This window comes from Physella acuta, unplaced genomic scaffold (assembly GCF_028476545.2).
Source record: "Physella acuta isolate Inbredline_101_S28 unplaced genomic scaffold, ASM2847654v3 ptg000660l, whole genome shotgun sequence".
NCBI classification, from domain to species: domain Eukaryota; kingdom Metazoa; phylum Mollusca; class Gastropoda; family Physidae; genus Physella; species Physella acuta.
Genome location: NW_026732179.1, coordinates 193,801 through 210,456, shown reverse-complemented (window position 1 = coordinate 210,456; position 16,656 = coordinate 193,801). Strand labels below are relative to the sequence as shown.

Sequence of the window (16,656 nt, the reverse complement as noted above, 5' to 3'; positions counted from 1 at the left end):
TTATCAAGTTGTAATGTAAAAACAATGCAGGCAGTGGTTTTGCTTAAACAATGTATGTAAGCTATTTTAATACATAAATGTATCTAGTGACAAAAAAAATCAAACAAATACAATTTGTATAGCTAATTGTGCATTGACATACAATTGCAGGAAACAATAGATACAATTATGCATCAAACAAAAGTTAAATTATTTTAAATTAATCTCAACAAAAGCTGCACAGAATATGATTTTCAATCAATAACGTCGGGCAATAATTTTTTTCTAGTCTCTTTATTGATTTGTTACATGTTAGGTTTTAAATATTTTAGTTCGTTTAATCAAATTAATTTTCTTTATTCTTGGTTTGTACAATATTATAAATTAATCTTGCTATAATCTTATCAACTCTACTATTTTTAAAACAGATTTCAGCAACATAACTAAACCTAAAATTTGGCTTAAGAAATGCTCTTAGTAGTTTTTCTCTTCATACATTTTTCCTCATTACTTGAGTTTTAAAATTTGCTCTGATTATTAAAAGAATTATACAAAAAATAAAGCGGTTGAAATAGATCACACAAGAGTAAAAATTATCTAATAAGATAATGCAAAAATATTTTCTGATTATTTTTTTATGTAAAACTTATAAATACTGGCATACTGAGTGGGGAATTGGAGGGCTTAAGATTAATGAAATGCATGCGAATAAATTATGGGTATACATACTTAAGCATTTTAAAATTACATTATCAAATTCAAACATGTCAAATACAAGTTATATATATTCTAACTAAAATAATATTTTAAAAAATTATATACAATCTGAAATATCCAATTAAGCTGCACATCACTGTCAAGCATTTCTGCTAACCAACACACCATTTCAGTTTTTTTCTAAAAACACTGGTAAATGAGCCTACAAGACATTCAAGTAATAAATGCAGTAACATTCATGGCACAACAGTAAAAACATTTTTTTTTTCTTATTTTGCACTGGTAATTAAATGGCAAAAAATTTATTTTTATTTTGCGCAGGTGAGTTGAAAGGTTGACAATGAGTAAACAGTCAATCGCAACCACTTTGAAACAATGTAAAAAAATCTACTTAAGATGGGCAAACAGAATTGTCTTTGGATCTTTATAATTTATCTTATAAAGTAAATTACACAAGCAGGGGGAGGTGAAAATATAAAATACTGAAATGTGAAGAAAATTCTAGATCACCTTTGATAGGATAAATTGGCTTAATTATTGGTAGTATTTCTGAAAAGTTGACCAGTGAACATTATTTTACGTTCTTGTAGTAGAGATGTAATTTGTCAGGCTGTTGTGGTTCAATGAAATAATGACTAGCTGTTGCAATGATATAAAATACTGACCGGCTGCACTAAGAACAAATAAAACCAAGTTACTTCATCAAATAAGATAACAGTGGTATTAGTGACAAAGAAAATTTGGTTTACAGTAAAAAAAACACAAGTGTAAGGAGCTACTGTAGGAGATCAGTTGATTGTCTGCAAGAATTGAAAAACTTTGAATAATAAAACAGTAGAAAATACAAACAACAGACATGGGTAAATGCCTTAAACGGTAAGCATAAAATATATAGTAAATATTAATAAAATACTGGTAATGTATAAGAATATTTGTTTTCTTTGTTTTCCACTGGATCCAAGTTTTATATTTATTTTATTTCCATGTCAACAGGTCTACTTTGTCATCATTTAGCACACTTAGTTTGGTATGTGAAACAAAGAAAAACCTCAACAAATTAAGTTTAAAAACCTTTTCAGTCAAAAAAAAAGAAAAGTTCATTACAAATTAGGTGAGGGGAAAATAAAAGCACACCACTGGCTTCAAGGATATCAAATAATTGTGTTTGTACAAAAACAATAATCACAAGTAAAATTGTGTACAAAACAAATAAATGCAATCAATCTGGTAATTGTTTTTTTTTTTAGAAAAATGACTTACTTAAGTAGCACCAGCATAAAATATTTAAAATAACATGCATAAATAAAACAACATAAGAAATAGGACAACCAAATTTCTATTAAAAAAATCTTTTCAGTGAATAGAATTACAAGTAAAATAAGCCTTCAAAGGAAAGAAATAATTTTAGAACATTTTTTAGAATGCATACTTAAATATAAATGTTTGCATATTATTAGTGAATAGTAATGGGCCTACCCATTTTTAAAAAAAAGCATTGCTTTCATCTTGTAATCAAACAAAAATAATTATACTGTTGTAATGTTTTGCTCAGTGAAATTAGCAGTATGCAGGAGCCCACACAACACTGAATGAACCAGAAAACTGAATGACAGCAGGGTTGAAAATGTGTGGACAACATACAATGGCTGTGCAATGTAAATTCAATAAGAAAGGTCAAAAATCACATTCATTCATTTAAGAAATACATTTACGTAGAACTAGAAAAAATATATTTAAGTTCGGCTGTAGTAAATTAAAAAAAACAAGTAGGATACAGATATGTTAAATTAATGACATCTGCAATTAAGAAATATTAATTATGCTTATAATCACAGTAGTTATAGTAATATATGACAAACATGATCTCATTTAATTTCTGCTATTATAAAATTTTTGGTACTTTCTATTATCAAAAAGCTTTTTTTTTAACTTTAATATCTGCCCTAGGCATATAGATTGAAATAGTATATTGGGATTTAGTATGCCTCATCTACCTGGAATGGGCACAAAAATGCTTGTTAAAATGAAGTGAAGATAAAAAATGTTGTTGTTTTGTCAGCTTAGGCATGTAACATGTAGTTAGCACAATCTCAGCATTTAGCTACCATAGGATTTACATTTAGTTACAGGTAACATAAACTGTTTCACAACACAAAAGAACAGGAACTCTCATTAACAAACATTTTCATTCCATCTTTCCTATATCTTAGTAAAATGGAGTACATTCAATCTCAAATGATTTTATAAACTTTTAAAAACAATTTGTAAAAATTGAATATTTAAAATAAAAGCAGTAAAACATATGTTACACTATTGCATTGGTGGCTAACCTAGGTACATATCATCATTGTTGGCTAACCTAGGTACATATCATCCCTGTTGGCTAACTTAGGTACATATCATCATTGGTGGCTAACCTACGTACATATCATCACTGGTGGCTAACTTACTTACATATCTTCAAAGTTCACATTCATGTGGTTTATCCTATAAAACAAGGCTGAACTCATCACACATGTACTTATCACCCTGACACATTCAACCTTTAATCCCTTTTTGACGACAGCAAGGCTTGAGCACTGTCACACATTTCTGAGTCACTCACGTCTGTGTCCATATGTGCATCCGTTTCCCCGTGTGCACCAGCACCTATATGTGCACCAGCGCCCTGGTGTGCACCAGGTGCCACGTTCATATAATTCAACTCCAGTCTGCCCCCCTCCCCGACAGCATCACAATCTTCCTCCTCAATGGCATCGGGTGTGTTAACGTTTAGCGCCCCATGGTGGCTAGGGCGTGGCATCTCTAGGGCTTCCTCATACGAGGGTGGCAGTTCGGACCCCCCGAGTGAGACAGCATCTGATTGATCAGCCATGCCATTCTGAGTATCAGACTGGGCTGTTGAGGGGACCGCGTCAATGCCAACCCTCATAGGCTGGAACATGAAGTACGGGCTGTCATCACTGTCCCCTGGCTTGTGTTTGGCCTGGTGTGTCTGAGTTGGATTTGATCTCCGTCTAGCAGGTGAGACTGATGTCACAGCTGTGCTGCTGCTGCTGGTGGTTTCACTGTCCAGAGGACGGAATCTTTCAATGCGGCCATCTGGATGAACAAAAGCTATTTGGGTCCCTTTGGGCCGAGGTCGTACTAAAAAAAAAGTAATCAACGATCAAAATTTTGTAATTAAATTTTAATTTAGGGTGAAATTAAAACCCTAAAATGTAGACTTTCTTAAATGTTACTTTTGAAACCATTATGTGATCTAGCAAAAATAAAGCCCTTTTGGTGTAACAACACGTCTACCTGGTCTAGTGGTTATCTATATATATAATTCTCTTCTTGGAGACGATAGAAAACACCAATCTGTAAGTGCGCTCCCTACCACCCCCACTCCTACATGGTCTGGTGAACTGTGGTTCACGCTAAATAATTACAATCGTAGAGCCGGGTTTAGTGATGGCTATTAGGGGCAGATAATGTGGTTTGAAACAATTTTAAACTTAGGGGAGGTAACTAAGAGGAGTTTGCTTTCAAGGGGGGTGGGGTAGGGGTTAGGGAAAAGGAGGGGGTATTGTCCTTAACGACCATCTGATAAAGTTTTAAAGCAAATATTTTCAGTGGCAGCATTGGTACTGTCGAATTCACAACTTATGAATGGCTGAAAAGTAGAAAATAAAACAACTAAATAGCGGCGTATGATACACTGCGGGTCAGCTCGTTATCTTTAATGGCCCAAGGATCTAAAGACTACAAGCACGCTTGGTCTAAATACAATGAGCCCACCTTAGTTTAAATACAATAAGCCCATTTGGTCTAAAACTATCAAGCTTTACCTAAAGATTATGAGTTTACAAGGTCTAAAGATAACCACAGCAGAAGAGATAATGAGACTAGCTTCCCCTTAAAGCATGCTGTCAATTTTCATCATGTCTAACTGAACCACTCCCATTAACCTACACATGAAGTAGACATCCCAGTGTACCATATTCAAACTTCAACATTGATACACATGAAGTAGACATGCCAGTGTACCATGATGCCAGTGTACCATGATGCCAGTGTACCATGATGCCAGTGTACCATGATGCCAGTGTACTATGATGCCAGTGTACCATGTTCAAACTTTCAACATTGATACACATGAAGTAGACATGCCAGTGTACCATGATGCCAGTGTACCATGATGCCAGTGTACCATGATGCCAGTGTACCATGATGCCAGTGTACCATGATGCCAGTGTACTATGATGCCAGTGTACTATGATGCCAGTGTACCATGTTCAAACTTTCAACATAGATACACATGAAGTAGACATGCCAGTGTACCATGATGCCAGTGTACCATGATGCCAGTGTACCATGATGCCAGTGTACCATGATGCCAGTGTACCATGATGCCAGTGTACCATGATGTCAGTGTACCATGATGCCAGTGTACCATGATGCCAGTGTACCATGATGCCAGTGTACCATGATGCCAGTGTACCATGATGCCAGTGTACCATGATGCCTGTGTACCATGATGCCAGTGTACCATGATGCCAGTGTACCATGATGACAGTGTACCATGATGCCAGTGTACCATGATGCCAGTGTACCATGATGCCAGTGTACCATGATGCCTGTGTACCATGATGCCAGTGTACCATGATGCCAGTGTACCATGATCCCAGTGTACCATGATGCCAGTGTACCATGATGCCAGTGTACCATGATGCCAGTGTACCATGATGCCAGTGTACCATGATGCCAGTGTACCATGATGCCAGTGTACCATGATGCCAGTGTACCATGATGCCAGTGTACCATGATGCCAGTGTACCATGATCCCAGTGTACCATGATGCCAGTGTACCATGATGCCAGTGTACCATGATGCCAGTGTACCATGATGCCAGTGTACCATGATGCCAGTGTACCATGATGCCAGTGTACCATGATGCCAGTGTACCATGATGCCAGTGTACCATGATGCCAGTGTACCATGATCCCAGTGTACCATGATGCCAGTGTACCATGATGCCAGTGTACCATGATGCCAGTGTACCATGATCCCAGTGTACCATGATGCCAGTGTACCATGATGCCAGTGTACCATGATCCCAGTGTACCATGATGCCAGTGTACCATGATGCCAGTGTACCATGATGCCAGTGTACCATGATGCCAGTGTACCATGATGCCAGTGTACCATGATCCCAGTGTACCATGATGCCAGTGTACCATGATGCCAGTGTACCATGATGCCAGTGTACCATGATGCCAGTGTACCATGATGCCAGTGTACCATGATCCCAGTGTACCATGATGCCAGTGTACCATGATGCCAGTGTACCATGATGCCAGTGTACCATGATGCCAGTGTACCATGATGCCAGTGTACCATGATGCCAGTGTACCATGATGCCAGTGTACCATGATGCCAGTGTACCATGATGCCAGTGTACCATGATGCCAGTGTACCATGATGCCAGTGTACCATGATGCCAGTGTACCATGATGCCAGTGTACCATGATGCCAGTGTACCATGATGCCAGTGTACCATGATGCCAGTGTACCATGATGCCAGTGTACCATGATGCCAGTGTACCATGATGCCAGTGTACCATGTTCAAAGTTTCAACATTGATACACATGAAGTAGACATGCCAGTGTACCATGATGACAGTGTACCATGATGCCAGTGTACCATGATGCCAGTGTACCATGATGCCAGTGTACCATGATGCCAGTGTACCATGATGCCAGTGTACCATGATGCCAGTGTACCATGATGCCAGTGTACCATGATGCCAGTGTACCATGATGCCAGTGTACCATGATCCCAGTGTACCATGATGCCAGTGTACCATGATGCCAGTGTACCATGATGCCAGTGTACCATGATGCCAGTGTACCATGATGCCAGTGTACCATGATGCCAGTGTACCATGATCCCAGTGTACCATGATGCCAGTGTACCATGATGCCAGTGTACCATGATGCCAGTGTACCATGTTCAAAGTTTCAACATTGATACACATGAAGTAGACATGCCAGTGTACCATGATGACAGTGTACCATGATGCCAGTGTACCATGATGCCAGTGTACCATGATGCCAGTGTACCATGATGCCAGTGTACCATGATGCCAGTGTACCATGATGCCAGTGTACCATGATGCCAGTGTACCATGATGCCAGTGTACCATGATGCCAGTGTACCATGATGCCAGTGTACCATGATGCCAGTGTACCATGATGCCAGTGTACCATGATGCCAGTGTACCATGATGCCAGTGTACCATGATCCCAGTGTACCATGATGCCAGTGTACCATGATGCCAGTGTACCATGATGCCAGTGTACCATGATGCCAGTGTACCATGATGCCAGTGTACCATGATGCCAGTGTACCATGATGCCAGTGTACCATGATGCCAGTGTACCATGATGCCAGTGTACCATGATGCCAGTGTACCATGATGCCAGTGTACCATGATGCCAGTGTACCATGATGCCAGTGTACCATGATGCCAGTGGTACCATGATGCCAGTGGTACCATGATGCCAGTGTACCATGATGCCAGTGTACCATGATGCCAGTGTACCATGATGCCAGTGTACCATGATGCCAGTGTACCATGATGCCAGTGGTACCATGATGCCAGTGGTACCATGATGCCAGTGTACCATGATGCCAGTGTACCATGATGCCAGTGTACCATGATGCCAGTGTACCATGATGCCAGTGTACCATGTTCAAACATCCAACATTAATATTGTTTGTATTGAGCTCACCCCCAGGTGTGATGAACATCAAGTCCTGCTCCTGTAGCGGCTCCTGCGAGTTGAAAATGTTGATGGCTCGCGTCATCTCAGCCTCAACTCTGCGCTCGTGCCAGCGCTCCGATAGGCGCGTCAAATACTGGAACAAGATGACCGAGGCTATGATAACCACCAAGACAGAGACAAATCCTACAACCACCACCACATGCAGCTCAACGCCGGTAATGGGCAACTCCTCTGAAAAAAGAAAATAATTTATTTGTAATTTAAAGTTCATGACTGTCCATGAGGCAAGGGAAGTAAAGTTCAGCTGTTGCATGATCTCAGCATATGAAGTGGTCAATGCTATGCCCAGCCGCCTTTACTTTCCCCAACGTGGTGGACTGAGGGATGTTCTACTAGGTCAGCAGTCTAGTGCTTTACTGCTCACCAGCATCATCCCAGTTATTTAGTATAACACCTGACATAATCATTATGACAAAGCTAGAATATACATTTTATTTTGTAACACATGACATATTTTTAAAAAAGATGGGTCGATCTGCTTTTTTACATGATGATATTAAAACTGATCATTTCTTTCTTTACACCCATTAACATCAAAACAAAGGTGGGTCCATTTGTTTTCCAAGATTTTTAAACAAATAAGTGCCCAGTAATTTTCTTCTAAATCCAACATTTCAAAATAAAAATGTACCAATTTAACTTTTTACATCCAAATTTTAAGTCATCCAATTAACCAAATCAAATTAATTACACACTTAACTAATGAATAATCCCTGATCCACATATCAAAACCATTAATAACAAGTACCTAATTTTTTAAAATGTGTGATGTTTACACACAGGAGGAGATAAGTCACAAGTCACTAGCTTGTGTGTAAACAACTGTCACATGACATGTTCTTACCTGCAGCCGTGATGTTCATGTAGAAGTTGAAAGCAACACTTGTATTCTTGGTAATCATCAGACTGATGAGAACAAAGTTTTTTGGCTGGGCATACAAAGATCCTGGGTTTTGGGCATTACAGCTGGTAAAAAACTGGAATATAAAACATGAGACGTGACAAAATGTTCATGTAGCATACACAATATTGGGTTCATATCAAACTAGCAACTACACATATTGCTGGTAGGATTAAGTTTAGAGTTACAGTGAAGATACTAGCAACTGTCAATACTACATAACTGCTGTCAGATTTAGCAACTGTCAATACTACATTACTGCTGCTAGATTTAGCAACTGTCAATACTACAATTTTTACAATACTGCCGCTAGGATTAGAGAAAGGGTTACGTTAAAGATACTAGCAACTGTCATTACTACAATATTGCTATTATGGTGGAGATACTGTATAGAAAAAAAACGGCATTAAATATGTCTCATCATGGTTTTAATAAAAAGTTACCCAACTTTTTTTGGAAAATTTTTATCAAGATAAATTATCACCACAAATGAATCGTTGATAAATAAAGTGTCATAACAGCTTTTAAAAAGTGTATTATTTATATATTTTAAAAAATTTGTTAAAAATATTTAAAAACAGCCTAACGTAAATTAAAAAATGTATACCATTTCTCTGTTCGTTGTCGATGTTTTAAAATCATTTGTGGCTGATTCGTTGATTTGTAGTTGAACAATGCAGTCTTCAATGTACAGGAAATGAAAGTGTAGTCTTAGTCTAGTCTGACTGGAGGGGGGGACGGCCAAACCAAACTTGAGCTGGCAGCTTCTAGACAGGTCTTTGTTTTTCCCTGTGATTATAGCGTTTGTTTTTGGGGAGATCCAGTGGATGTCGCTCTTGGATTTTTCACATGCAGTAAAGTTACCCATGGATTCTGGAATGGAAGAGAAACATGGGTTTAGGATTGAGTCTAGTTAGAGTTAATGTTCAGTTCAGGATTGGCTCATGGTTTATGTTAGGTTTAGGGCAATTTTAAAATTAGACTAAGATGTGTCATTTTTGTGAATGTTTTATATTTATTAAAGCAATAAAAAGTATTGTTAAAAGTCCTGAGTGTTTGCATAAAATTTGGGCTTGCAGGGCTGCCTACCCCTAAAACATGTTTTCAGTAAGGAAAGGATCAATTTCTGCATTGGTTTGCCTTGTATGAAACTTTTGAAAGAGTAATAGTTTTCATACCTTTTGTTTTTCTATAAAAGGGAACCCATTTCAATTTTACCTCATCACAAAATTTATTGGCATTCGGCTGATACTTGGGTACATTACACATACAAATATACAAGTTTTTAAAAATAAAGAAAAGGAAAAAATGTTATCTCAATCTAAACTGCTTGTAGCTACAAAATAAGAAAATAAATTTAAATCTGCATCAAATTATATTCTTCTTTGCCTTCTTTGATTCCCAGTGGAGCTGAGTAAAATGTATTTTAAATTAAATGTTGGTCTAGTTGATGTAGACAGATTTTTCTTTCTATCTTTCTTTATGAATTCTTTATTTTCACTGAATAATTGACAGACACAGACAATGTTACAAACTGTAGCTTCCTCAGATTAATGTATAAGGTAAATAAGTAGAGGGGGGGGGGGGGGGTGGAAGCAGGTGTTGGGTGAACTCATTGCACATCAACCACCAAGCAAAGTCAAGAATGTAATTAATTATAATTATTTCATGAAGATGATGATAAGCTGATTATTTGAATGATAACAACAAGGATGAAATTAAACCTACCATATATAGTGGTGGTGTCAACATAATGGCCTTGACTCAATGCAATCAGATACAATGCTACAAATGTTGAGTGTCTCCATCTTAGAATCATTTTCTGAAATAATTTAAGAGATTTCTTGTTTAGTCCAAAAAAAATCAATAGCTTAATAGTTGTTAGATATATAAAATAAATAAAGGTTCATATTATCATTACAAAATCTTTACTAAATTATAAAAGCCACACATCCCCTACCCCATCATCAAACTTACATCCCTCTTAAATAATGTCACAAAATTCTAACCAAATTAGAATTTACATTTATTTTAATGTAAATAAATGTTATGGTACGTATAAAAGCTACTAACTAATATTACTAACAGATAGCAACTTTAACCTTAATTTTCTCTAACCCTAACTCTAACTGTATTGTGGGTTTTATTAATAATATATTTGATGGTTCATGGACAATACAGTATTGTATTCAAGCTCTTTTTCCTACTGTTATTGGAAATGAAATACACTGCAACTATACTTGAAGCTACCAAGAACTTGACCTGCTTGTAGGTGTTGAGGATAAATTATCTCTAAATGTACTGATGTAGATCTCACATACCACTTTACCGTTAACGTCCATATATATATATAATTCTCTTCCTGTGGACGATGCGGGACAAGACGTAGACGTGCACCGTTACTTCCCCGCTTTCCAGGCATATAGCTACCACCCCACCAATCTGGTGAGCTTTGGTTCATGACAAATGTTTACAATCGTAGAGCCGGGTTGAATTAGTGACGGCTATTTAGGGCAGATAATTTAGTATGAAACTATTTGAAACGAAGGGGAGGCAACAATTTATGCTTGATCGTTTCATTGTCGTCTGTAAACGGCTGCTTTCACTGGGCAGGGTGGGGGGGGGGGGGGGGGGGGGCGGTAGTGTCAAATTCACAAATTATGAATTGCTGATAAGCAGAAAATAAAACAACTATTTGGTGGCGTATGATACGGCGTGCGTCAGTTCATCTTGCAATAAACAGTAATCAAACTACTACGCTGCCCAACAAACTAAGTCTGTAGTCTAAAAGCCTGGTGTTTATGGTTCGTGTGGATGTCCACATAAATTTACTTTTCTTTCAAACTTACTTCCAACATTCCATTCAGCGATTTAATTACCAGTTCAGCTGAGCATTTCAAACTCCAAGTTTGACCATAGCCCTAACACTAAACATAGTGCTGACCACACTATCTCTGAGTCTTCATATGCTGAGGTCACAGAAACAAGTGAACTCTACTTCACTTGCCCAATAATATTTGACACAAACATATCACAATATACTTCTATTACAGCCTTGACAATGAGGTAACGTTTTCGTACATTAATAGCCGCGGGTGATTTTAATTTTACGTACCCAAAACGATAGATTACCCAATCCATTGATTCATTACCTACTAAAAAAAAATACGGTAATCTATCGTTTTGGATACGTAAAATTGCCCGCGGCTATTAATGTACGAAAATGTTACCTCATTGTCAAGGCTGTAATAGAAGTATATTGTGATATGTTTGTGTCAAATATTATAGATACATGAATAATAAACCTAAATCAATGGCTAAATATATCAATATAGGCCAGAAATTAACTTTAAACAGCAGTGTCTGGGAGCAAAATTTGCTATATAAACAGCAGCCATTTGTAAAATAGAGTGACTTCCCCCTGAATCTTGCGCTGTAAATCTATAAAAATAAAACTTTAACAAGATGGCTGCTATAGTAAATGAGCATGGTTGCATCTGTTGGAAATATCGCTAGTCTTCATTTATTACTGAAAAGTTTTAATATAATTATTATTTATAGGGTAAAGGAGGGCGTTAAGAGCCACACTTTTTAGCACCTGTACATTTTTAAAGATTTCTACTAATCTAAGAATTTTTTAGTATTGAAAATATGGCAAAATTATTCTAACATATCTTAACAATATAAAAATAATAACAAAGTGTATTAAATATACTTTAAATGGGTTTAATTGAACATTTATTGTCATACCCCCAAAATCAGCATTTGGGGTGAAAGGAGCCGGGCAATGGGGCAATAAGTATTATCTCCTAGTTAAGACTAACTCCGCAATAAAAATAATTAATTTCTAACCCCAAAATAGTTAATGCTGTGTACACACACTTTAACTGATACTAGCTATCACTAGGCCCCAATGGGCCCAGTCTACAATTGATACAATTGCAGGTGTACATAGGGCCTAAGCTCTAAAGTCTAGTAGTTTACAGTAGGCACATTAGTATGCCTAGTGTGTAGCTAGTATACTAGTGTGTAGCTGTCCAGAGTTAACATTCTTGTATGTAAAAAGGGGTGGTACTAACTAATCTGCCTTAATGCTTTCCCCTGATAAGCCATGTGTGCTATACATTACATAACATGACATGGAGGTGAGAAATGTTGAGGGGAGAGCAGTTGTACTGGTTTCCCCTTTGTTCTCCTTGCTGGACCCTGAGGGCCATAAATTACATAAGGAGATGCTATCTCTGGTTGGCTGAGATCTAAGAACTAAGTCCATTCTACCTACAAAGAGATAAGTTTTATGGTGGGTTAGATACAGGTGGGGGCTGGGTATCATGGGGGTGAGAAATTGTGAGGGGAGAGCAGTGGTACTGGTTTCCCCTTTGTTCTCCTTGCTGGACCCTGAGGGCCATAAATTACATAAGGAGATGCTATCTCTGGTTGGCTGAGATCTAAGAACTTAGTCCATGTTACCTACAAAGAGATGAAGTTTTATGGTGGGTTAGATACAGGTGGGGTCTGGCTTTCATGGAGGTGAGAAATTGTGAGGGGAGAGCAGTGGTACTGATTCCTCTTTGGTCTCCACCCTGGTAGACCATGAAGGTCATATATTACATAACATGCCACCCCAGATTGTCTGAGATCTGTAACTGTAATCCATGTTACCTACAAAGAGATGAAGTTTTATAGTGGGCCAGAAACTGGTGGGGGCTGGGTATCATGGGGGTAAGAAATTGTAAGGGGGGAGCAGTGGTATTAATGTGTCTGTTTACTTCCCTGCTGGACCATGAGGGTCATAAATTACATAACATACCACCCCAGATTGGCTGAGAACTAAGAGCATTTATTCCTGTTACCTACAAAGAGATTAGAAGTTTTATTGTTGGTTAGAAACAGGTGGGGGCTGAGTCGGCTGTATTGCCCCTTAGGGGTAATAAGTACATGTACCATTTTAAAAATTACCTTGCTAACATCAGATGGCTGAATTTTTACTTTTTAGCAGGTTAGAATTGTATTTCTATCATTTAGACACAAGTCTGTTTAACAATTAATACATTTTGTGTTAACTATTCCCATATCAGTGTCATATTCAGTGGTCTAATAAATGAGAAACTTGCACTTAGGGTTTCAAGAGCCACATAACAGTATCTGTTATAACTTTTCTAAACAGGCAAGCTAGTGGACAAAATTAATGTATTCATGTAGATTTAGTTATTATCTAACAAATAAAACCATTATGGCAATGATCAGTCAAGTTTTACTCTGATAATGATAAAAACTTTATAGCATGGTAAAATGGGACAAATACCGGCCATTTTGTTTAGGCACCAATAATCACTGTGCAAAAAAAATTCACCAAAATAAAACTATTCTAGCCATAGCTATAAAAATAGTGTTAAAATGTACAACAACCAATGCTCTAATACAGGAACAAAGAATGGGCTTGAAAAACTCATTTGGTTTATTACAAAGTGAAGTTTCCCAAGTTATGTCTATTTGGAAAAAAAGTTCACAAAATGGTTTTATGGAGATGAGAAATTTTAGGGAAAGGGCAGTGGGGTTAAATCCTGTCTCATCCTCTCCCTATTGGACCAAGTGGGTCATAAATTACATAAAATGAATCCTCTGCTTATCTGTTATCAAAGAACAGCAGTGGTTATTACCTCAGAAGTAGATTAGCAGTGTTACTGGGGGTTTTGTGGGGGTGGGGTGTTGATTGGGGCTTAATACCACACGGCTCTTAACGCCCTCCTTTACCCTAATTGTTTAAAAACAGGTAGGCCCCTACCCCTACATAAATGAAACAAGGAACCATTTTTGTATTTTTCAAAACATAAATCCTCCTCAAAATGTGAAATAATTATTAAAATGTAGGGAGTCACCTGTTTTTCACATTACTAGATCTAGTCGCGGGTGATTTTTTTACGTACCTAAAAACGATAGATTACCAAAAATACTAAAATACTAAAAAAAATAGGTAATCTATCGTTTTGGGTACGTAAAATCGCCCGCGGCTATTTATGTACGAAAACGTTACCTCATTGTCAAAGCTTTAATAGAAGTATATTGTCATACTTTTGTGTCAAATATTATAGATAAATGAATAATAAACCTAAATCAATGGCTAAATATATCGATATAGGCCAGAAATTAACTTTAAACAACAGTGTCTGAGAGCAAGATTTGCTATATAAACAGCAGCCATTTGTAAAATAGAGTCGCTTCCCCCTGAATCTGGCGCTAAAAGCTTATAAAAATAAAACTTAGACAAGATGGCTGCTATAGTAAATGAGCATGGTTGCATCTGTTGGAAACATCGCTAGTCTTCATTTATTACGGAAAAGTTTTAATTCAATTGTTTAAAAACAGGTACATAAATGAATCCAGGAAACATTTTTGAATTTTTAAAATCATAAATCCTCCTCAAAATGTGAAATAATTATTAAAATTTAAGGAGTCACCTGTTTTTCACATTACAAATCGCGGGCGATTTTACGTACCCAAAACGATAGATTACCAAAAATACCTACCATTCGCAGATTCTAGACTAGATTTAGTCTTGTTCCCAAGTTTTCATTATAATGTCGTGACAAATACAAACTGTGCTAACGTCTATAAACAATAAATAATACATCAATTAGATCTAGATCTAGCTCTCAACTAAACTTTACTAGACTAGAGATTTAGATCAAACCCATTTCTTTTTTTTTTTTTTGGCCTACATTGTTTATCACGGAAGTATCCCTATTTATAATCTAAGAATATTTTTTTTTCGTTTTCTTTCTTTTTATTAAATCTACATTATTGTTTCTACTATGCATAGTCTAGGTTGATTTACTTTTGTTTCTGTTACGGGGTTTGATAAAAAAAATGGGATATTAAAACAGTCTAAAAGATCATTAAAACCCCTGCTGGAGGAGTAACAAGCAAACATACAACTGTTAAAGACTAAAGTGGGGAAAAATCTAACAATAGAAACTAAATATGACAAAATTTCCTACGCACCATAGTGGATCATCAGTCTTCTTCATATATTTATTACAAAGTTCTAGGTTTTAACAAAAGTGCTAGCATCCACCATGTACCATCTATCATTATCAGAGTTTCTTTTAGGTATCTCTTGGGAGGGAGGGGGCGCCCCACCACCGGAGATTGTCTCTCCTTCCCCCCCCCCTCCCCCCCCCCGAAGAAATAGAAAAAAAATGTATCAAGAAAATACTACCCGCCAAATATTTCAATTGCCCCCACCTCCCAAAACCACGAAAAGTGTTCGAAAGAAACACTTATCATCAAGGAAGATACTATAGAGCTGTATGACTTTCCAGGTAAAGTCATTGATTTAGGCCTACTAAAAGACATGTATTGTAGTTGTACTCTGATAACCATTGCTGTGTGCGTAAAAATCAGCTAAATAATAGCCCAATTTAGGTCAAAAGTAAAGTCTGCACTATCAAATCCATCTTCGCTTCCTGATTTTTTCATCAGAAATAAGTTGCAAAAGGCCAATACCCGCTCAAAAGGATGTCACAACGTTTCCACCGACTTTAAATAGCCATACATTTAAATTTAAAGTTTTAATCATGTAATTCTTTAAAAAAATCAAAATATTAGGTGCGTCACATTTTTTCTTTACATTTTCTAACGTAGCAAATCGTCACACAAGACAGAACCCCCCCCCCCCCCTCAGATAAAAAGTTCCCTTTCGAACCTGATGGTCAATGGGGCAAATGAAGTAGGCTACAGTTCACCTGTTTCTGTGAGCCCAGCATATGAAAGGGTAGTGTGGTGAGCATAATGCCCAGTCGCCTAACGTGGGTCAGGTACCCAATCAGAGCTGGGTGAACTCAGGAACGCTGTACAGATTTGAAACCTGGTTCAAACTCGAGACTTTCAGGTTAGAAGCAGTCGTGGGCTTTAGTGTTTCTTCCAGATTTTTTTTCTCGGGGGGGGGGGGGGGCACTTGAATTTTTTTTTGGGAGGAAAGGGGGGGAGGCGGACTAAAATTTACGGGGGGGGGGGGGGAAGCAGACACTGGTAAAAGTATATATTTTCTATATAAATTCTATTTTGTTCGGGGTGGGTGGGGGTGTACGTTTTTTTGCCCCCCCCCCCCCCGATGAGATGCCAGTAAGAAACTCTGGTATGCTCCACTATTCAATCACGCCGTCCCATTTCGCCTCAGAATTCAATAGTTGCCTTCATTTGTATAGCTACTGAGTTTCCTAAAT

At 37.5% G+C, this 16,656-nt stretch overlaps 1 protein-coding gene across 1 annotated transcript; it reads right to left on the bottom strand.

Annotated features, from left to right (window-relative positions):
• Positions 1-39: 39 nt before the first annotated feature.
• LOC131948782 (uncharacterized) lies at positions 40-15,063 on the bottom strand. Its single transcript, XM_059310467.1, has 6 exons — positions 14,959-15,063; positions 10,160-10,253; positions 9,039-9,304; positions 8,375-8,507; positions 7,477-7,701; positions 40-3,843 (listed from the first exon to the last, which is right to left on the bottom strand). Exons 1-6 carry the CDS (start codon positions 14,959-14,961, stop codon positions 3,242-3,244), a joined length of 1,323 nt encoding a protein of 440 aa, XP_059166450.1. The 5' UTR covers positions 14,962-15,063; the 3' UTR covers positions 40-3,241.
• Between the last annotated feature and the right edge of the window lie 1,593 nt (positions 15,064-16,656).